The sequence below is a fragment of the Microtus pennsylvanicus genome, chromosome 5 (assembly GCF_037038515.1).
Source record: "Microtus pennsylvanicus isolate mMicPen1 chromosome 5, mMicPen1.hap1, whole genome shotgun sequence".
Taxonomy (NCBI): domain Eukaryota; kingdom Metazoa; phylum Chordata; class Mammalia; order Rodentia; family Cricetidae; genus Microtus; species Microtus pennsylvanicus.
This window is the reverse complement of record NC_134583.1, coordinates 41,796,704-41,821,067: the sequence shown is the minus strand read 5'-3', so window position 1 is coordinate 41,821,067 and position 24,364 is coordinate 41,796,704. Positions and strand designations below refer to the sequence as shown.

Below are 24,364 nucleotides of genomic sequence, written 5' to 3'. Positions count from 1 at the left end.
GGGGGCACTCCTTGCCAACTCCTGCTGCACATTAGCCAGGGGCAGATGGACACACCTTGTGCATATGTCTGAAAATCTAATCAGTGCTAATGGATGCTCCAACTGAGTTAGAGATGAACCTTTGGCCATTATGAAAGTGTCAAAATTGGGGTAGGTATATTATAAAAATTAGTTTGGAATCTGTAGAGACTTCCCAGGAAAGCTCAAAGCTCAACTTAAATTTCATTAAGTGTTCTAGATGTGGGGAATGTCTTAAAAAACTTACCGTCATGGTATCCTGAGGGAAAGGAAAGAGAGGAATAGGAGATAAATGCCTTAAAAAAAAGGAAGAAAGGAAGAAGAAGGAAGGAAAGGAAAAAAAACCTATTCTTTTAAATACCAGAGGAGACACTTTTTTTTTATCTAAATTTCTATCTTATAGTTAAAAAAGGATTAATTTCTTTATAACATCTTTTACAATCTAATAAGATCTTGGGAGTCTTAGACACAGTGCTAACAGATTGTTAAGTATGTTAACAGAAATGGGGCTGGACTGGCAACAATCAAATAAACTTGAAATATTTTAATAAAGGGTTAAGGAAAGACAGGGAAACATAAGAAGAAAGTCTGCTGGTCACATTGATTCCTACAGGATCTGCTACCTCCGGAGAGATTCTGCAATGCCTTTGTGGCCTGGTTTCCAACTAACATCTCTATCCCTTCTATCACAGAATTATAATGGCTAGAGAAGGCTGTGGGTTCTGCTGTTTGTTTTTTCTGAACTAGAATGAGAACGTAGCTGCATAGGCGGACTGTGCTTGCATTAATGGCCCGCAATATGTTAGCAAATGCTGAGGAATGAGAAGGAAATCATGGGCAGGAGAGCGACACTGAAAGGAGAATCTGGCAAGAGAAATAAAGGAGACAACACAATTCCATGGAGAGCCCAGAGTCCTGACTAGACAGCCAGACACAGTTGTGTAGCCCCTGCAGGAGGAGGGAATCTACTTTAAATAAACATCTTCAGTGTTTTGGTCCAGAAGGTGGAAGGACCCAATTAGTGTCAAAATCTTATCACAATGTCTCCAAATTCAGGGATTGATATTCCATGTGGCTGGAAGTCCACAACTATCCTCAAACAATTCCCTGCTGTGTCAAATGTGTAGCTCTGAGAAGTCAAATAGAGCAGTTCCATGCCCTAAGATCTCAGTGAGGCTCTACCAAGGACCAAGAGGTCTAAATTTGGTCATAAGAATTTGGAAAATTTAGAAGTCCTGGGTCCTGATTTGTTCTATTTTTGGCTTTTTTTTCCTTCTTCTGAGTGAGGGCATACTTATAATTTTCATTATAAGCCAAAAGTCTGACAATTGCCTGAAGGACTGTGTGACAACTGAAGTTAAATCAAAATTAGCCACAGAATATTGAGGCCTAACTGTACTCAGCACTGAGGGGAGCGCCACGGTGGACAGGAACACGCCTGGGTTACATCACTGCACACAAGGTACTTACTGTTGACTGGGGATACAACTCAGCCACACATCAACCAGGGAGTGAACAAGACAGCATGTCACAGTAAAATAATGTTGCGGTTTAACTGGGAGAGAAGCAAGGGCCACTGTGTCATTGATCGTCTTTCCTAAGTGATCACTTAGGCTAAACTTTACATTTTTCAAATAAAGGGGAAGTTTCTTCAGGTTTTATTAGATACTGGAAGCAAACAGAATTTTCTGTCTTTTCTTTTTGTTTGTTTGTTTTTTGAGACAGGAGTTCTTTGTGTATTAGTCCTGGCTCTTCTGGAACTGAGAGATCCACCTGCCTCTGCCTCCTTGGGTCTGGTAGGTTAAGACTGCTCCACCACATCCAGTTGTGTCTTTTCTTTATGCTAGAATAGTCAATAATTTAAATAATCAGATACATGTGAAGACAGAATGAAAATCATTTTTTAGCAGTCAATTAAACCTCTTCATTAACTGTATGATTCGTTTTCTCCGTTCAGCTCTACAGTAATCCTTTTGATGATGGCAGCTATGCAGAGCTCAGCTGCTCCATGAAACCAATCCCAATCATATGAAGCTTTTAGCAACATGGCAATAGACAGGTCTCCCCTGTCAGGCAGACCTGTTTTGGGATGCCGAAGAGGAACTACTTCTTAAAAATGTTTTATTCTTTGAATTAAGCAATAGTTGAGTACAGATGTATCACATATGAAAACATTATTAAGCTGTTCACTTAAGACTTTATGTACTTACTATAAATGTGTAAAAAGAACAGAAAGGGGAAAACCAAACCATGCGGAGGGCTATGACCCCTGTCACAGCAGGCTCCCACATCTAGCTGCTGAGTTGTTCACTTCTTGGATATGGGACCCTCACACCCTTTGACACTAGAACAGTCTGTTAAGCACATTCACAAAGAGAGGCAGCAAGGGACCATCGTCCTGAACCATGTGCTGAGTCAGGAAGGCTGAGATCCAGCCTGGGCTCTGCCATTTATTGGCTGTGTGACCTTGAGCAAGTCACTTGGTTGTCAGTTTTGTTGTACTGTAAATGGCGAACTAATCACTCCCTGGCTGCTTCAGAGGACTGACAGACAGATCCTCAATCTTAACGGTCTCTAGTTCTGGTAGCTGTGGCCAACTCTAGTTCAAACTCTAATTGTCTTTGATCTCAGCCACTCCCACTGCGTCCTGATGCTGTGGTTCTGTTTGTTTTAACTGTCCCTTCTAATCTCTAAGCCATACTGGTCTAAAACTCTAGATAAAGTTTAGAAACATTTCATGGTTCTCTGTTGCCTACAGGCTGCAGACTCGACTCCCCTGACCTAACACTGATGCTCTCTTGTGGTTTGAACTGAAACATTCTACATTGGCTCATAAGTTTAAGCACTTGGTCTCTGGTTGGAGGTGCCATTTTGGAAGGTTGTGGAACCTTTAGGTGGCAGTTTTGGGAGAAGTAGCTCACTGGGGGTAGGCTTTGAGGTTTTATAGGCTGGTCCTACTTCTTGACCAGTCCTCTCCCTGACTGACACATCTGTCTCGGCTCTCTAATCTTTATCTCACTCTCCAACCCACACTACTGTGCACAACTCTTCTCATTCCCAGAGTCCGCCGAGGACTTTGTTTCTCCGAGGTCTGTCCACTCTACCAGCTCTTCTGGCTCACAGGTCACCATGAGGTCTTTGCCTCTGTGCACTCTGACTGCATCATCCCACATAGTTGACTATCTCAGTTCCCGTAAGGCCTGGTGTAGAACTGTGTGAAGTTCTCCATTCATACTGGATGTAAAGGTCAGTGGTTCTCAACCTTCCTACTGCTGCAACCCTCTAACACAGTTCCTCATGCTGTGGTGACCCCCAACCATGAAATTACTCTTGTTGCTACTTATAACTGTAATTTTGCTGTTAGGAATCAAAATATAAATCTGTGTTTTCCTATGGTGTTATGTGACCCACCGGTTGAGAATCACTGCTTTGATTGGAAGCAGGAGCAGCATGCAGCCTTCTCTAGCATTTTAGAGTTGTTTGAGTTCATATATTCTGCAGCAAACAAACAAACAAACAAAGCCAAAAAACCCCCAGCCTCTTATAAGTGGTAAGTGAAACAGTTCTGTAGCTAGCACTATTGAAATAATAAAAATTACAAGAGGATGGTATGTTAGCATTTAAAAGAACCTTGAGATCATGTGATATGAAAAACGTTATGGCCTGGGGACATCAGTAAGTTGCTCAAGATCACACAGCCCACAGCAGTAGTGAAAAGAAATTCCATAGCTCATCTTCTGAAAGATGTACCATGTGTAAAAATTTCACTTTTCTACAGCAAGATTAAAAGTTGGGAAAACATTCAAAGACTGTACAAAAACATCATGAGTGTGGTAAAAGTGGCAAGTTTCTCCCATGGTCCCTTACTGTCTACAAGAAGGACCTAGTCAAGTTACACTGTTGGGACCCTCACAGGTGCCCAGAAGTTCCCGTGGTGCCTTGGTCCTGGAGTCCACACTGCCCAGAGAACTCAACTCAGATCTCTCACCCACTGGCACACTTGGCCCATACCTTTCATCACCCAGAAAAATGCTCCGAAAATGAGGATGAAGGCAACAGAGTGTATCTAAGGTCAACCAGGTCTTCAAACATGTCAGACTGCTAATAGAGATGGAAAATCTGAGCCTGGGGCCATCTGACTGTATTTTGTATTATTTATAATAGTCATAATCAAGGGGCTCCTCAGAGCCTATCAAAAAGCCAAAAGAGGAGCCACACACAGACCCTAGAATTTTCATTCATTTGTTTGAATCAGGCAGTCAGGTTAAGGTGTGCGATGCCTTTTAGTGCCATGATCCTTCATTACAGCCCTATGGGAATGGTTCATGTGTGTCTCCAACCCATGATTTTGCACCATCAGACATGTTCCTGCATGCTATAGGAACTGCTGCTGAGCCACCTGGGGGAGCCCAAGCCTAGGAGGTGGGATTTGGGGAGGAAAGGACAGGGAATCTACCATTGTTACAAGATAACACATTCATAGGCCATAATACAGATGAGGAAAAATAGCTCTCCTACCATAAGCTGAATGCAGGAACTGAAACTCTGTTGGACAGAAATGTTAGTTGAAATTACCACTAGGAATTGTGCAAAGTTGTACATACTGCAGTTATATAACAGACTTGTTTCAAGACAGCAGTTTCCCCCAGGCTGCATAAGAAGCAGTGAATGGAGAAAATGGGAATTACCTCCCCCTGGAAAGGGTGACAGACTTGCCATCCAGGAAAGTTCATCAGTTGCAGAGAAGCACCTCCCTGGGTGCCACATGATCTTTCAGAGAAGTAACCGAAAAGTTTCTATTCTTTGCTTGTTCATCTTAAGACCACTTCAAAAATCATGGCCAGGCTCAGTACAGAGATATTCCATCTAGGACAGTGTTATGCTGTAGAAGGAACATGGCTATAGGATCAGACAAATGGGTTTGAATCTCAGATCCATGGCATTTTTGGGGGGTGGTATAAGTCTGCATGTTTGCTTGCATGCCAGAAGAGGGCAGCAGATCCCATTGTAGATGGATGTGCATCACTAGATGGTTGCTGGGAAATTAACTCAGGACCTCTGGAAGGGCAGCCAGCACTCTTAACTGCTAAGCTATCTCTCTGGCCCCAAATCCATGGCATTTTAAATCTAATTCTGAAAGTTACTTAATATTCTCTGAGCTAAACTGGAGGCAAGAAACTCTAGCTTACAAGACAAAGGTAAAAAGGCACACTTGTAACTTGTATAGGTGTTTAGAAACATTATTTTCCTCTACTTTCCCCCAAGTTTGGAATATCTAAAATGGGAATGGGAAAATTATATGCATACTTCAGTGGGAGACAAGAGACGAGAACATGTGTTTTTGTTTTTCCCTCCCTCCCTCCCTTCCTTCCTGTTTTTGAGACAGGGTTTCTCTGTGTAACAGTCCTAGCTGTCCTGGAACTCACTCTGTAGACCAAGCTGGCCTCAAACTCACAGAGATTCACCTGCCTCTGCCTCCCAAGTGCTGGGATTAAAGGTTTGCACCACTACCGCCCAGCTTGTTTTTTTTTTTTTTTTTTTTTTTTCTGAGACAGGGTTTCTATGTATCTATGAACAGTCCTGGCTGTTCTGGAACTAGCTCTTGTAGACCAGGCTGGCCTCGAACTCACAGAGACCAAGTGCTGGGATTAAAAAACATGGGCCACCACTGCCTGGCTGAGAACATGCTTCTTATGAAAGAGTTTTGACATTAGTTTTCTATTTATTTTTTCACTTTCAAATTACATTATCATTTTTACGATAAGCCGTTTGCTCCCTGAGTTCTAAAAAAAAAAAAAAAGTCGTGGCCAGCTTTTGCCTTCTGCAAAGTTAAGTATCTAAATACAGTCCCTGAAGTTGGTAAGCACTTGGGAAGAAGCCCAGGTACCCATAGGGCTTTCAGAACCAATGGAAGAATGAGCTTTCCCCTGTATCCTGAACAGATTAACTTAAGGGAGCACAGAGCTAGAAATAGCTCTCTGTGAGCAATTTCTTAGTCTTCTTGAAGTAACTGAAGGAAATTTAAACTTTCATGGCTGCTCCTTAGAGGCACTTCTCTGCATCACAAATGGCCAGCTCTGGCAAGAAGCTGAGAGTCACCTATAAATTTCCCTCAAACCTTGAGCCTTTATGGCAAGAGCTTCACCCCCAATAATCAGACCTGTGAAGGCAGAGGTCAGCCACAAAATATGAAATAGACCCAGCTATGAGTGTGTGAGCATGAGTGTGTGTGTCTCAAAAGGGAGAGGTCCCCCCCGTCCCAGTCACACAAACATCTGAAACAGTTAATTCAGTCTGATACCTCTTTTTTCCTTCCCTTCCATACTGATTTTGCAGTAAGGATGGCCTACTCTTGATCTTCCTGTCTTCAGCTCCCAAGTGTAAGGCTAATAGTGCGTGTCACTATGCCTGGCCAGTGTGGGCTCGCTAACACAATGCACCAGTGCCATCCTTTATTGTGTATTTTGGTTACTGAGCAAATGGTCTGGCTTAATCATAGATTAAAATATGTTGACTTTTTAAAACATTAATCAGGTTGAATATCGGCTTTTTGTTTTGTTTTTTAACTTGACTATTTGAAACATAACACTTTACCTATGCCAGCAGCTTTCCAGGCTCTTCATGGTTTTAATAATCTCAGAGCCCAGCAGTGATGGTGCACGCCTTTAATCCCAGCACTCGGGAGGCAAAGGCAGGTGGATCTCTGTGAGTTCCAGGACTGGCTCCAAAGCTAGAGAAACCCTGCCTTGAAAAACAAACAAACAACCCACCATCACCACCACCACCACCACCACCAAACAACAACAAAAACAAAACAAAACAACAGGAACAATTTCAGACTCCTCTGCACTGCTCCTTCTCCAGCTGGTAGCTACTATCTAACACCTCAGCAGCGACAGACAGTTAAGAGTTCTGGTACCGTGGCAGGATGCCAGAATGTGGTTCTAGTTGCCGAACTTCTTTAAGCTTGTTTTCCCAATTGGAAATTGTGGGGGGGAAAAGTACTCAGTATGTTGTAATATAAAAAACAAGCTAATATCCATAAAAGCTTCAAATTACTGCTAACACAAAGGAAACATTGAATTAATCGTAGTTTTTTGTTGTTTTAGGTCTCTCTCTCCCTCTCCCTCTCCTTTCTTTACCTTTTTTAAGGGTCTCATTATATAGCCCTAGTGGGCCCAGAACTTACTATATAGACCAGGCTGGCCTGGAACTCACTCATAGAGACCCATTTGCTTCCGTTTCCCAAATGCTGGGATAAAGGCGTGCACTACTACACCTTTAACAGAAGTATTTTATTCTTGCCAATTACATGACAAATTGCCCCTTAAATAATTCTAAAATCTCTCACCAGAATACTGTGAAAAATTAGTTCACTGCTAGGGCTTGGAGCCTGAACCAAATGGGTGCTAGCCCTGAGCTTCTCCCCCATTGAGGCACTCTACCTCCTCCTGTCACTCAATTTCCCAAACAAGGAAGGAAACTGAACACAGGAGCCCTGTTTGCCAGCGGCTGGGAGGACTAGTTCTGTGCTCTAATCTGTGACTTGTTTAGTACTTGCTCCTTCCCACGAGTGTGCACTTAATCCTACTGACACCTGTTCTCCTGCACATCCCCTTCCACACTGTGCCTGTTTCTCTTTCCTGGTGGCTGAGTTTTGGAAAGCGAACTTCCATGCTGTGCATCACTTCTCCTTTCTTGCTTCACTGCACTCTGCCTTCCAGTCTCACCACCTCCCTGACTACAGCCACAAGAGACTGAATTAAAGAATTCTTTTTTAAAACATAATTTATTTATTTTTACTTTATGTGCATTGGTGTGGATGAATGTCTGTGTGAGGGTGTCAGTTACAGACAGTTGTGAGCTGCCATGTGGGTACTGGGAATTGAATTCGGGTCCTCGAGAAGAACAGTCAATTCTCCCAACTGCTGAGTCATCTCTCCAGCCCAGAATTAAAGAATTCTTGAGGGCTTTTCAACTCCATAATATTCACTGAAATTGGAGGAGAGAGGATGTAACATTTAACGTCTTTCCAAATCTGTTCCTTGTAGTCTGTAGCTGGGATTCATCCAGTCCAAACCTACTAGTTCTAGGCTCAGCACTCAGGCTCCACACCTCCACCTTGCCTTTCCAAGCATGCTCTGTGTGTTTCCAAAGGCCCCTCCTACTTCTACCTCAAGTCTCCACTGTCACTATCACCTCAAGGTAGACTGTGGTTCTACCTCTGCTCTAATCTGTGTTCTTTTTATATTACTTTCTGTACTGTAGCACAATTCATTTATTAATATGCCATGATCCAAAATTAATTAGCTCCTTTAGGCAAAGATGACAACTTTTTCTTTTTTTTTAAAGAATTTTTTTTAAAGATTTATTTATTTATATGTATACAACATTCCTTCCATGTATGTTTGTATGCCAGAAGAGGGCACCAGATCTCATTATAGATGGTTGTGAGCTACCATGTGGTTGCTGGGAATTGAACTCAGGGCCTCTGGAAGAGCAATCAGTGCTCTTAACCTCTGAGCCATCTCTCCAGCCCCCTTAAAGAATTTTTTTTTATGATTTATTTAACTTTATTTTATGTGCATTGGTGTGAAGGTCTCAGATCCCCTGGAACTGGATTTGCAGATAGTTGTGAGCTGCCATGTGGGTACTGGGAATTGAACCTGTGTCCTCTGGAAGAGTAGTCAGTGCTCTTAACCACCAAGCCATCTCTCCAGCCCCAACTTTTACTTTTTCTATCTCAGAATAGAGGACATACAACAAATGCTTAGTGAGTGAATAAAGAATTTATGTAAAGTCATCTGCAACCCTGAGGTAAATGGTTACACGTGAATTTTGGAACAGTGACTTATCCAAGGCTGTACACCTATGGAGAAGACTAATCAGGATTCAAACCCAGGACTTCAAACCGTAGAACCCATTCCCTTTCCTGACCATGAGTGTTGAGCACTGACTGAGCCCAGGAGCAACATTAGTGGTTCAATATTTTCTTTCTTTAGCCTCTTTCTCTTTCTCTCTCTTGCTATGAACTCAAGCTGGCCTCAGCCTCCAGATGCAGGGATTACAAGTGTATGCCATCATACCTAGCATCTTCTTCAGTATTTCAAACCCATTTTATTTATTTTTTTAAAAAATATTTATTTATTTATTTATTATGTATACAATATTCTTTCTGCGTGTATGCCTGAAGGCCAGAAGAGGGCACCAGACCTCATTACAGATGATTGTGAGCCACCATGTGGTTGCTGGGAATTGAACTCAGGACCTTTGGTAGAGCACGCAATGCTCTTAATCGCTGAGCCATCTCTCCAGCCCTCAAACCCATTTTAATCTCTCTGTTCAAGAAGTGTTCTATGTCTTCTATTTCTGGAAAACAAGTAAATTGTCTTAGCCTGTAAAAAGGCTCTTTACTCTGGTGGCAAGTCTATCACTCTGTTCCAAATTTTTACCCCAGAAGGAAAGGGAGGGAAGGAGTAGGAAGGGGAATGAGTGGAGGGAGGGAGGGAGAGAGGGAGGGAAGGAGGGAGGGAGGAAGGGAGGGAGAGAACAAGAGAATGATTCCCAATGGCAGCCTCAGGCAAGACTGAACAAAAAATTAATTTGGACATTGCTTGAAAGAGATGAAGCAGTTTCAAGGGGTGGTGGCGTGTCTCATATAGTCCAGCACAGGAGAGAAGGGCCACCCTTAAGTCCCAGGAGAATAAAGCAGGCTCTGCTCCCACTCCCACCCCAAGGTTGTTCTGCCCCAGTTCCCAGAGGGGAGTCCAAAGAGAATCAAGCCAGAACCGGCTGACTCCAGGCAGTCTCAAGAGAAGGACCAACTGGTGGATTTGTTTTTACCAATGAAGACCTACTTCCATCTCTTCATCCCTGCTTACCTGGAGCATAACTGGGGCTATTGGTCGGGTACAGGCTGGGATTGTAGGCAGGGGCAGCTGCTGGGTAGGCTGTGGGGTAACCTACAAAGACATAGAAGAAAAGCCTCACTTAGTTAGGCAAGGGGATTAGGGAGGCTTGGCTTTCAGTCTCTTCACAGACTCTCTCTCTCTCTCTCTCTCTCTCTCTCTCTCTCTCTCTCTCTCTCTCTCCCCCTCCCTCCCTCCCTTCTTTCTTCCTTCCTTTCTTTCTCCCTGAGACACGGTTTCTCTGTGGTTTTGGTTCCTGTCCTAGAACTAGCTCTTGTAGACCAGGCTGGCCTTGAGCTCACAGAGATCTGCCTGCCTCTGCCTCCTGAGTGCTGGGGTTGAAGGTGCGCCACCGCCCGGCTTCACGGACTATTTCTGATAGTGTATAAATGAACAGCTTTCAGATTTCTATGAGAAAAGTCACCAAATAGTGCAACCTTATTTTTTATAAGCAATACATGCAATATGTCTGTCTCTGCACTGCAGAATGGTAGAAACAATATTAACATTCATACAATAAAATATATAAACTTGCCAGTAATTCCTGACACACCACTACTTTCTTCCCCAAAAGGTAACTTCTTCAGCACTAACAATTTTTGGTATATGACATAAAAATGAATACTTTACGTTGGCATGGACTTAGGTTTATTGATACAAATTTAAGGTCATTTTGTTATATGTATATTTCTACCCTTGTTTAAGGTATTATGTTTATACAGCTCATTTAAAAAATGTAATATATAGGGGGCTGGAGAGATGGCTCAGTGGTTAAGAGCACTGCCTGCTCTTCCAAAAGTCCTGAGTTCAATTCCCAGCAACCGCATCTGTAATGAGATCTGGTGCCCTCTTCTGGCCTGCAGGCATATATGCAGACAAAATACTGAGAATACTGTATACATAATAAATAAATAAATCTTTAAAAAATGTAATATATAATTAAAAATTACAGATTAATAGTCAGTCATTTATACTAGTCAAATTTGTAGTCATGTTAGTTAAGTTTTCTAGATATACAGAAATATACTTCATCTAGATAATCTTCAACACTTCAAAGACCTACAGAATATGGCACTTAAAAGGTTTGAAAAACTTACACTTTTCTTGGGAGTATGACATGTCTGCTTCTGGCAACACAAATTACTTCAGAGAGATTGATGGGTAGTAAAGAAATTTGTTATGGAATTTGCATTCAATGTGACAAGGCTAGATATTTAGGCAAGAAACTGTCCTTGTCTGGACTGCTTGACAGTATGCTGTATGAACTGGACATTCAGGACCCACAGAAAAAATGACTGCTGAACTTGTCAAAAGAAGGTGAGGCAGTCCTTCAGGGTTCTGCTTCATGAAAGAGTCTGCAGGACACAGAAGAAAGTGACTGACAAACTGCTGATGTAGGCAAAACAATCTTTCAAATTTCCTGCTTCATGGAAAAATCTGCCAGATACTATGGGCCTATATGCTGAAAATGATGCCCCAACATTACAAAAGAACTTTGGGTGACTGTCCAGGCAGCAAAATGTCTCCATCAAGTCTAGAGTTTTAGAAATTGCTTACAATGCACTTCCTGTTAACTTTGGTAATATATCCTTTTGGAGTCTTTGATAGAGTTGAAGACAGTTATAGTTTTTTCTTAGCTATGATAAAAGATAAATTAGATATGAAACTCTAAACTCACAGACAAAATATGGATGATAGAATATTTCCTTTAATTTTACCAGATATAAATAGATTAAATATTGTGACTGTAATTCTTGCTTCATATCTGTTTTGGTTTATGTAATTTTACCATGTGAAAGTTAAAACTTTCCTTTTTATTTAGACAGAAAAGGGGAGATGATGTGGGATTCCTCTCTGTATGCTAAGAATGTTTTATTACCATTGGTTAATAAAGAAGCTGCTTTAGCCTATGGCAGGGAGGAATAGGTAGGGGGAAAACTAAACTGAATGCAGGGAGAAAGAAGATGGAATCAGGCAGACAACATGAAGCCACCCAAGAAGCAAGCTGCAAGGTAACAAACCACAAGCCTCGTGGTAAAATATAAAGTAACAGAAATGGGTTAATTTAAGATGTAAGAGCTAGCTAGGAATACACCTGAGCCATTGGCCAAACAGTATTGCAATTAATGTAGTTTTGTGTGATTATTTGGGTCTGGGTGGCCAGGAAACGAAAGCACAGTCTCAGTTTACAAGTTTTGGTACCTATTTTGTTCATACAGTTTTCTTTTATTATTATCATATTTATTTTGTGTGAGTGAACACATGAAGGCACACACTTTTATCCACTGAGCCATCTCATCAGCCCTCAGATAGTTTTTAATATATTGTTTTTTTTAAAGAATAAGTTCTACTTTAAAATATTGTATTTGTGTACACCAGCATGTGGTGGGCATGCATGTACATGCACACTCACACCACTGCACATGTATGGCAGTTAGAGAATAACTTGGTGGAGTCAGTTCTCCTTCTGCTATATGTGGAATCAAACTCAGGGATCAAACTCAGGTCACCAGGTTTCTGTGGCAAGTGCCTTTAACCCACTGAACCATAATGTACTAACTATAAAATTTGCCATTTTAACCACTTGTTATTGATTAACTGCTTAATTCCCTCCACAGTCTGACACCTGGTCGCCATCTGTCAGCACTGTTCTGGGAGGTTGCAGAACCTAGGAGATCTAGGCCACCAGGAGGGGCCTTGAGGGCTATAACTTGGCTCTGCTTTACACTCCATCTTGGTGTCCTAGCTGCTGCCTCAGAGATCAAGCCAAACACCATCCTTCACTGCTGTAAGGGTCTGTATTCCTTGAAACCATGAACTAAAATAAATCCCACTTAAGTTATTTCTTTGAGGTGGTTTGTCACAGTGGTGAGAAAATTATCTCATACTATTTGGGCAATTCAGAACACTTCATTACTTTCCTAGTGTTAAACACAATTGTCTTCTGTATGTTCCTAAAACGTTTCTGCTATCTCAAATAGAAACTCTGTAACCACTGGTAACTTTCAAGCCTCTAGTTCTCATTAGTAATCTAATCTACTTTAAAAAAGTTATTTCTAGAATTCATTTCTAAAGAAATAATCAGAGTCTAGGCTGGAAAGATAGCTTAATGGTTACGAGAACTGGCATATCTGTCTGTGAATCTGGGTTCAGTTCCTGGCAGTCACATGATGCCCAGGCATAAGTGCAGGCAAAATAACTATTTACATAAAAATAAATAGAAGTTTGAAAAATGTTTCAAAGATTTTTTTTTAGTTTTTTCCCCAGGTTTTAAAACTTTTTACTTGTATATGTTTAAATGTATACTCTAATTAAAATCATTTGAACATAAAAAATTGGTACCACATTTTACAGATCTCAGAACACCTTGGGTCTTTTGCATCTTATTTGAGACTTTTAACAACTCTCACTCCTCTTCTCCCTCCCTGCCAGCCAGATTGCCAGGCCAGCCTTCATTGCTTGGTTCTTTAATGTGAAAGGGAGAACATAATCATTTAAATTGACTCAACCTCTTTGCTGCTCACAAAATTAAACAGCTAAAAGAAGTAAAATCTGAGGCTGGAGAGATGGCTCAGCAGTTAAGAGCTCTGGCTGCTCTTTCAGAAGGTGAGGGTTCATTCCCCAGGACCACAGAGCAACTAACAACTACCTGTAGCTCTAGTTCCTGAGGATCTGGTGCCCCTTCTGGCTTCTGTCTGCAGTGCACAGGCATACATATAGGCAAAATGCTTAGTCAATTAATCAAAAAGGAAATAAAATCAAGAGGCAATGTTTGTGGGTATATTCATATTATCTGACTCATTACAACAATTTGCCTATTTTGTTTCTACTGCTCCAGCCTTTCTTTTGAAGGTAGAAGATTTTCTCTCCCTTACATTTCTGTCTTCTTCGATTTCAACTTATGAAATTTCACAATCTGACATATTGAGTTTTCTAACATGGCTGCCAGAGTGTTGTGGGTTGTTGTTGTTTGTTTGTTTTGTGATAGGATCTTCCTTTGTAGCTCAAGCTAGTCTAGAACTCATAGACCTTTTGCCAATCCTTGTGCATGTGTGAGCCTCTTCACCAGCTTCATAGGGCTAGTCCCAAAGTCCATCCATCAATATACACTTTAGTATCTACTCTGTGTCAAACACTGGATTAGAGAACTGTATCAATGCATAAAACAAACATGTTTGCTCTCATAGGGCTTATATTCTAAAGGAGCTGGAAAAGGCACTGGAAAAATATTAAAACAAAATTCTGAGTATGGATAAAAGAAAGCAGGAACGGTAAGAATATAAAAAATACATTGGAATTAACTGGGCAGTTGACAGGTTGCACCTTTAAATCTAGCATTTGGGAGGCAGAGTTCCAGGCCAGACTGGTCTACAGAGTCATTTCCAGGACAGCTAGGGCCACACAGAGAAACTTTGTTTTGAAAAACAAAAACAAAAGAGAGAGAGAGAGAGAGAGAGAGAGAGAGAGAGAGAGAGAGAGAGAGAGAGAGAGAGAGAGAGAGAGAGAGAAAAGAGAAAGGAGAGAGAGAAAGTGAATAAAGTCCTGGAGTAAACTGCAGTGAGAAGAGCTCCGGGTGTCACGTCATCCTTGCGGGTCGAGGGTGGATGTGACAAGCCACCACCGCCCAGCTCAATGTTTCTTTTTATTTATTTGTTTATTTAGTGGCAGGGACTCACTCTGTAGCATGTGCACCTGTGTGTAGGTCAAGAGAGGCCAGAAAGTGTTATCGGATCTCATGGAACCACCAGATGTGGATACTGGGAATCATACTGGGGTCATCTGGAAGTACAGTAAGTGCTCTTTAAGCACTAAGCTAGTTCTCCAGCCCTTTTAATTAAAAAAAAAAAAGTGAGTGTGTGAGTGGAGGTCAGAAGACAGCAACTTTAAGGAGTCAGTGTTTCTCATTCTGCCATGCGGTCCACAGGAATAAAACTCAGGTCTTTATGCTTTGATGCATGGAGTACCTTCACCCATTATGCCATCTCACTGGCCCAGAACTGGAGGTCTTATTCATAACATTAGGTAGAAATAAAAGGTGTCCAAATAGTAAAAGAAATGGCAAATAATCACTGTTTGCAGATGTGATTATAAAAAAAAAATTACCAAAAGACTAGTAGAGATTTAAAAAATGAATTCAGTAAAAATTTCAGTATACAAAAATCAACATGTAAAATTTAGTAGTGCATTTATACACCAGTAATAGACTTGTTGGCTTGTTGGAAATGAAATCAAGAAAGCAATCTCATTCACACTAGCTATAAAAATAAAAAAGAGACTGATTATCCAGAAGCTTGGTAGTTCTTGGGCCAGCTAGCGGGAGTACGCAGTGCAACGGGATAAACAAGAGAGACCGTGGCACAAGTGACCTTCAGACTCCCACTCTCCTCTACATCACACACACACACTTTTTAAAAGTGAAAGTGACGATTATATCCTCAATGCAAAGACTTCTGCCATTATAAAAACAAACCAAAAACTCTCTAGTCTTTCAAATTAAAAAAGAGAGAACAAGAAAAAAGATATAATTTAGAATCTATCATGTTACTGATGTAATCTTTGCCCCAACTCTATGAAATGTATTATTAGCTCCATTTCTGAGATGAAGATACGGAGACACTTAGACAGCTAATGAGCAGACTGGAGACAGAGTTGACCCTGAATGAAGCAAACCCCATCCTAATCCCTCCTCCTATTGTAATGGTAAAACTAAAATGGCACAGTTTCCCCCCAGGAGTGGCAGAGGGCAGCAGGCCACAAGGGGCAGCCGGGTCCCACCACCAGAGGCCTCTGTAGGTCCCAGGCGGGTGGGAGACCTCGGTGGGTCTTTGGTGTAGCAACTGGTCCCCCGAGAAGCGGCAGCGGGTGAGAGACAGAGACGCATAGGCATGCCATGCAGAGAAGGGGTTTGGGTATAGTTTATTCAGTGGGTTATGGGAGGAAAGGGAAGGGAGAGGGAGAAAGAGAGAGACAGAGAGAAACAGAAAAACAGAGAGACAGAGAAAGACAGGAAAGAGGAGAGGAGTCACCTCTTCTAAAGAGAGACAGAGAGACAAGGCAGTGAGAGGACAGGAGGAAGATCTGCTTGCCTTGGCGAAGGGTCTGGTGGTGGACAGGGCTTGTCTCTTAAAGAGACAGAACAGACCTACCCTTCCTGTCCTGGCTAGTTTTAAATAAGCTAAAGTCAAAGTCAGCAGAGAAAATGACTTTAAAATATGCCTCCATAAGATCCAGCTGTAGGCCATTTTCTTAGAGATTGATGGGGAAGGGCCCATTTTGGATGGTCCTATTCCTGGGCTGGTGGTCCTAGATTATTCTATAAGAAAGCAGGATGAAAACCAGGCAGTGGTGATGCATGCTTTTAATCCCAGCATAGGGAGGCAGAGGCAGACAGTTCTCTTGTGAGTTCAAGGCCAGCCTGGTCTACAGAGGGAGTTCTGGACGTCCAGAGCTATCTTGAAAAACAAAACAAAAAATGAAAGCAAGCCGGGCGGTGGTGGCGCACGCCTTTAATCCCAGCACTTGGGAGGCAGAGGCAGGCGGATCTCTGTGAGTTCGAGACCAGCCTGGTCTACAAGAGCTAGTTCCAGGACAGGCTCCAAAATCACTGAGAAACCCTGTCTCAAAAAACCAAAAAAAAAAAAAAAAATGAAAGCAGGCTGAGGAAGCCAAGCAGAACAAGCCAGTAAGCAGCACCCCTCCATGGTCTCTGCACCAGTTCCTGCACTGTTTGAGTTCCTTCAATGATAAGCAGTGATATGTAAGTGTTGAGCAAATAAACCCTCTCCTCTCCAAGTTGCTTTGATCACAGTGTCTCACCACAGCATTAGTAACCCATGATGTGGGATGTCCTGTATGTGTTGTTTTTATTGGTTGATGAATAAAACAGTTTTGGCCAATGGCTTAACAGACCAAAGCTAGTCAGGAAGTCCAAACAAAGATACAGAGAGAGAGAGAGAGAGAGAGAGAGAGAGAGAGAGAGAGAGAGAGAGAGAGAGAAAGAGAGAGACACAAGTAGAAGAGATGCCATGTAGTAACCAAAGGAGTAACATGCGACACCTGTAAGCCACAGTCTTGTGGTAATACACAGATTAACAGAAATGGGCTAATTTAATAGTAAGAGCTAGGGGGCTGGAGAGATGGCTCAGTGGTTAAGAGCATTGCCTGCTCTTCCAAAGGTCCTGAGTTCAATTCCCGGCAACCACATGGTGGCTCACAACCATCTGGAATGAGGTCTGGTGCCCTCTTCTGGCCTGCAGACATACACACAGACAGAATATTGTATACATAATAAATAAATAAATAAATATTAATAGTTAGAGCTACCAGTAAGAAGCCTAAAACACTGGTCAAACAATTGTAACTGATAGTAAGCCTCAGAGTGGTTAAGCAGCTACGGGAACTAGTGAGTGGACCTGGTGGGTGGAGAGAAACCAGTTCAGTGGGATGGGGTGAGACCCGTCTAGGAGCCCAAAATAAGACTTCCTTAAAATATAAGTATATTCAGTGTAAACATCTAGATCTGATTGCTGCTTACTTGGCCAAATTTTTTACATTTCATCTTCAAAACAAAACAAAAAACAGAAAATTATTTTGGAAAGTAAAAAACTGTGGAGGGGGGGGATGGCTGGTTTTGGGTCAGGGTCTCTTTATGTGACCCTGGCTGTCCTGGAGCTCTCTATGTAGATCAGAGTGACCTTTGCCTCAGAGTCAAAAGATGCTTCTAGGTGTTTTTTTTTTATTGTTTTTGTTTTAAAGGCTATTTTGTTTCCCACTTGGCGGCTTTAAAACATACAGATCATGCTCCTATTACTGAAATGTATCATCCAAGCATGGAATCACAGAGTTGGAGGAGGTCCTGGAGAAGACGGAGTCCATCTGCTATTAGCACAGGACTGTAACAGCGCCTCTGCTGGCACCTCTTCGGGTAGTCAGATCTATTGGAGAGTTCTCTCAGTCACTGGTTCAATTAGACCCTCACGGCACATCTGTTCCCTCTGCTCTCATCTCACACAGCCTCAGAGACATTGAGGGTATCAGATATTCTGACAATGCTTTCTAGTACAAATCTATTGTCTTCTGTTTGCTTTCTTCTGACCAGATTTCACATTTTCTTCCCTTGACAATTAAAACTTTCTTCCTGCCTCGTTCACTTTTCTGCTGATGTTTTCCCCTCCTTTTTTAAAAAAATATTTATTTATTTATAATGGATAAAATATTCTGTTTGCCTGCTAGAAGAGGACACCAGACCTCATTACAGATGGTTGTGAGCCACCATGTGGTTGCTGGGAATCGAACTCGGGTCCTTTGGAAGAGCACGCAATGCTCTTAACCGCTGAGCCATCTCTCCAGCCCCATGTTTTCCTCTCCTTATCTGAAAAAAACATTAACTGAACTGATATAAGTAGACTCTGATGGTGGTAGTAAGACTCACTGTGACTTCTCCCTATCTCCTCATCACTGGTAGGCTTAATCTCTACTGTCACCTGAATAGATTTAGAGTCACGTGGAAATACATCTGATCATGTGGAGGAGGGTGTTTCCAGAAAGGTCTAAGGAAGAGAGGAGTCCTCCAGAGCGCTGGATGAACAAATAAAAAGGAGAGAGCAAACTGATGAGCTGCGTCCGTCTCACCTGCTTTCCGCCTGAGACAGCGACCTTACACTCCTCCTCCCAAATCTGCCTACCATGATGGACTGTACTCTGGAACTGCTAGCCAAAATGAGCCCTTCTTTCCTAAATTGCTTTTGTCAGGTTTTTTTTTTTCCTTTTGGTTTTTTGAGACAGGGTCTCTCTGTGGCTTTGGAGCCTAACCTGGAACTAGCTCTTGTAAAGACAAACAGGTCAATATAGCTGAAGTTTACATTATATAGTGGCAAGAAATGAAAATGTAGATCAAGGGGTGGACTACAGAAAGAGATGAGAGCTAAGGCATGGAATTTATTACTAAATAATAGGAAACCTTTGAAAGGCTTTATATATGTGAGTTTCAAGTTTATACTTTATAAAAACTACCCCAGTTGCAGAATGGAAGGGAGTTTGGCATGGGAAGTTCAGAGAATGAAGATCTCTGATAGGAAGTTACTGTTACAGCCCAAAGGGAGGGGCAATGGAATAAAGAAGAGAGTTAAAGTCAGAGACATTAAGGACCTATAAAGTCGGATTCTGATAGTAAAACCTCGTTTTTTAGTTTTGTATACTGAGAAGCTGCAGAACAAGATGGGAAATGTCCTAACTGCAGGGTTTGCAGGGATTTTCCTTCGTCAACACATGAAAACGATAAATTTTTTAAAAATATTTTATTTATTTATTTACTTATTATGTATACAATGTTCTGTCTGTGTGTATGTCTGCAGGCCAGAAGAGGGCACCAGACCTCACAGATGGTTGTGAGCCACCATGTGGTTGATGGGAATTGAACTCAGGACCTTTGGAAGAGCAGGCAATGCTCTTAACCACTGAGCCATCTCTCCAGCCCCCGAAAACGATAAATTGAACAGGCTCTGATATGTTAGTTGCAGTAAAAAATGGCTCAAAATGAGGTTCTTATGAGCTGAGAGGCTAAGCTGCTGAGTGGATTAGGCAGGTGATAATACAAATCAGGCCTAATGTGCAGTTCTGTAGTGCAGGCTTTGGGCCCATTCACCCGACCTGAATCATAGGCAGACAGAATACGGGATTCAAGGCCCACCCAGCCAGCCTCACACAGGATTTAGCAAGTTCTAGAGCAGTGGTTCTCAACCTGTAGGTCATGACCTGAGTGAAATTTCACAGGAATCACATATCAGATATGGATATCCTGCATATCAAATATTTATATCACGATTAATTAACAGTAGCAAACCTACAGTTAGGAAGTAGCAGTGAAAATAATGTAATGGCTGGGGTCAGCACAGCGTGAGAACCACTGCTCTGAGGAAACAGGGCTGCGCTGTGCTCCAACAGTGTCTCATCTTCAAGGAAAGCATGTTCCCATTGCAGAGCCACCCACACCCACATCACTCACTCTCCTAAGTCTCAGTTGAAAAGAATGCTAAAATCTGAGGCAGACAATATCATCACTACCATTAAAATATACAGAGGAAAATGGTCTACTTAGATAATCAAAATATAAGTGTTCTACATAAGTTAAGTACAGAAGGCCAAATGTGTGCTGTTCCTCAGGGAGAAAAATTTTTAATCAATCTAAAAATATCTCTAGAGTTCTTATCCACTGGAATGAAGAAAGTTTAATAGAAAGCAGATGGCCTATTATTCTACCTCCAACCAGGGTATGCTTCCCTTTTAATCCCTGTATACAAAAGCACTTGAAAGTACTTAACAATGAAAGGTTGTTGGTGAATGGCCTCTGACTCTGTGCAACTATTTTCTTAACAGATAAAAGAGCAAGGCTGATTTTACAAATTGATAGTTTGGTCCCTGAATTTCTTTTCCCTCCCAGGTTGACTATTTTATTTCATTATTCTATTTAAAGAGATGCAGCTGCCTGATTTCTTTTTTTTTAATATTTATTTATTTTTATGTATGCAATATTCTTTCTGCATGTATGCGTGAAGGCCAGAAGAGGGCACCAGACCTCATTACAGATGGTTGTGAGCAACCATGTGGTTGCTGGGGATTGAACTCAGGACCTTTGGAAGAGAAGACAATGCTCTTAACCGCTGTAATTTCACACTTGCTTGTTGATTCACAGAATGCATACGTATGTTCAGAGTACTGGGTGTGGTGGCCCACAGGCTGAAATACATAGAAAGATCCAAGCTAGTAAGGGATACATAGTGAAACCATGCCTTAAAAAAAAAAAAAAGAGATGCAGCAAAGAGGGGACTATATTTAATAAAGCATACTTTTCCATATAAAAATAAGTTAGACTTCTCCTTCTTTGCACATCTTGCTTCTCCAATTTTAGAAATTAAACAAGCACATCTATAACCTCAGCAATCAAGACGTTCAGGTAAGTACATCACAATTTCAAGACCAGCCTGGGTTACACAGTGAGAGTAAAGCCACCCTGCGCAACAGAGCAAGCCCTGTCTCAAAAGAAAAAACAAAACAAATAAGACTCTTACTTAAGCTGGTGGTATGTCTATTCAAGCACCCAAAAAGCAGAAGTAGGACAGCTGAAAGTTGGAAGACAGTGAGACCTTTCAACAAACTAAAAGTCATACACAAAACAAAACTTTAAAACCATTAGGAAAACAAGTAGAAAAATAATACTTCTTGGATAAGGCAAAAAGGAAGAATCATTAATGGGTGATAAATCTAAATCATCAAAATATAAAACTTTGTATGAAAAAAGATGACATTAGAAAATTGAACACTACAGAGACAGAAGACACTGTAATATACACCACACAGAAGACACTGTAATATACACCACACAGAAGACAGACACTGTAATATACACCACACAGAAGACACTGTAATATACACCACACAGAAGACAGACACTGTAATATACACCACACAGAAGACAGACACTGTAATATACACCACACAGAAGACAGACACTGTAATATACACCACACAGAAGACAGACACTGTAATATACACCACACAGAAGACAGACACTGTAATATACACCATACAGAAGACACTGTAATATACACCACACAGAAGACACTGTAATATACACCACACAGAAGACACTGTAATATACACCACACAGAAGACAGACACTGTAATATACACCACACAGAAGACAGACACTGTAATATACACCACACAGAAGACAGACACTGTAATATACACCACACAGAAGACAGACACTGTGATATACACCACACAGAAGACAGACACTGTAATATACACCACACAGAAGACAGACACTGTAATATACACCACACAGAAGACAGACACTGTAATATACACCACACAGAAGACAGACACTGTAATATACACCACACAGAAGACAGACACTGTAATATACACCACACAGAAGACACTGTAATATACACCACACAGAAGACAGACACTGTAATATACACCACACAGAAGACAGACACTGTAATATACACCACACAGAAGACAGACACTGTGATATACACCACACAGAAGACAGACACTGTAATATACACCACACAGAAGACAGACACTGTAATATACACCACACAGAAGACAGACACTGTAATATACACCACACAGAAGACAGACACTGTAATATACACCACACAGAAGACACTGTAATATACACCACACAGAAGACAGACACTGTAATATACACCACACAGAAGACACTGTAATATACACCACACAGAAGACACTGTAATATACACCACACAGAAGACACTGTAATATACACCACACAGAAGACACTGTAATATACACCACACAGAAGACAGACACTGTAATATACACCACACAGAAGACACTGTAATATACACCACACAGAAGACAGACACTGTAATATACACCACACAGAAGACAGACACTGTAATATACACCACACAGAAGACAGACACTGTAATATACACCACACAGAAGACAGACACTGTAATATACACCACACAGAAGACAGACACTGTAATATACACCACACAGAAGACAGACACTGTAATATACACCACACAGAAGACAGACACTGTGATATACACCACACAGAAGACAGACACTGTGATATACACCACACAGAAGACAGACACTGTAATATACACCACACAGAAGACAGACACTGTAATATACACCACACAGAAGACAGACACTGTAATATACACCACACAGAAGACAGACACTGTAATATACACCACACAGAAGACACTGTAATATACACCACACAGAAGACACTATAATATACACCACACAGAAGACAGACACTGTAATATACACCACACAGAAGACACTGTAATATACACCACACAGAAGACAGACACTGTAATATACACCACACAGAAGACACTATAATATAAACCACACAGAAGACACTGTAATATACACCACACAGAAGACAGACACTATAATATACACCACACAGAAGACAGACACTGTAATATACACCACACAGAAGACACTGTAATATACACCACACAGAAGACAGACACTGTAATATACACCACACAGAAGACAGACACTGTAATATACACCACACAGAAGACAGACACTGTAATATACACCACACAGAAGACAGACACTGTAATATACACCACACAGAAGACAGACACTGTAATATACACCACACAGAAGACACTGTAATATACACCACACAGAAGACACTGTAATATACACCACACAGAAGACACTGTAATATACACCACACAGAAGACACTGTAATATACACCACACAGAAGACAGACACTGTAATATACACCACACAGAAGACACTGTAATATACACCACACAGAAGACAGACACTGTAATATACACCACACAGAAGACAGACACTGTAATATACACCACACAGAAGACAGACACTGTAATATACACCACACAGAAGACAGACACTGTAATATACACCACACAGAAGACAGACACTGTAATATACACCACACAGAAGACAGACACTGTAATATACACCACACAGAAGACAGACACTGTAATATACACCACATAGAAGACAGACACTGTAATATACACCACACAGAAGACAGACATTGTAATATACACCACACAGAAGACACTGTAATATACACCACACAGAAGACACTGTAATATACACCACACAGAAGACAGACACTGTAATATACACCACACAGAAGACACTGTAATATACACCACACAGAAGACAGACACTGTAATATACACCACACAGAAGACACTGTAATATACACCACACAGAAGACAGACACTGTAATATACACCACACAGAAGACAGACACTAATATACACCACACAGAAGACAGACACTGTAATATACACCACACAGAAGACAGACACTGTAATATACACCACACAGAAGACAGACACTGTAATATACACCACACAGAAGACAGACACTGTAATATACACCACACAGAAGACAGACACTGTAATATACACCACACAGAAGACACTATAATATAAACCACACAGAAGACACTGTAATATACACCACACAGAAGACAGACACTATAATATACACCACACAGAAGACAGACACTGTAATATACACCACACAGAAGACACTGTAATATACACCACACAGAAGACAGACACTGTAATATACACCACACAGAAGACAGACACTGTAATATACACCACACAGAAGACAGACACTGTAATATACACCACACAGAAGACAGACACTGTAATATACACCACACAGAAGACAGACACTGTAATATACACCACACAGAAGACAGACACTGTAATATACACCACACAGAAGACACTGTAATATACACCACACAGAAGACAGACACTGTAATATACACCACACAGAAGACAGACACTGTAATATACACCACACAGAAGACAGACACTGTAATATACACCACACAGAAGACAGACACTGTAATATACACCACACA

General features: G+C 41.3%; 1 protein-coding gene across 4 annotated transcripts in view; it reads right to left on the bottom strand.

The window, feature by feature from the left end:
* Fam168a (family with sequence similarity 168 member A) overlaps positions 1-24,364 on the bottom strand; it is a 137,858-nt gene that overhangs the window by 19,294 nt on the left and 94,200 nt on the right. For 2 of the 4 annotated variants that reach the window (XR_012910577.1, XM_075971587.1), the window contains exons 3-4: positions 9,900-9,980; positions 4,537-4,563 (exon numbers count right to left, since the gene is read on the bottom strand). Coding sequence is in view for 2 of the 4 variants with exons in the window: in XM_075971587.1 (XP_075827702.1) it covers positions 4,537-4,563; positions 9,900-9,980 (108 nt within the window). In the remaining 2 variants the exon portion in view is untranslated. The remainder of the gene's footprint in view (positions 1-4,536; positions 4,564-9,899; positions 9,981-24,364) is intronic. The other 2 variants (XR_012910578.1, XM_075971588.1) reach the window with 1 other exon arrangement.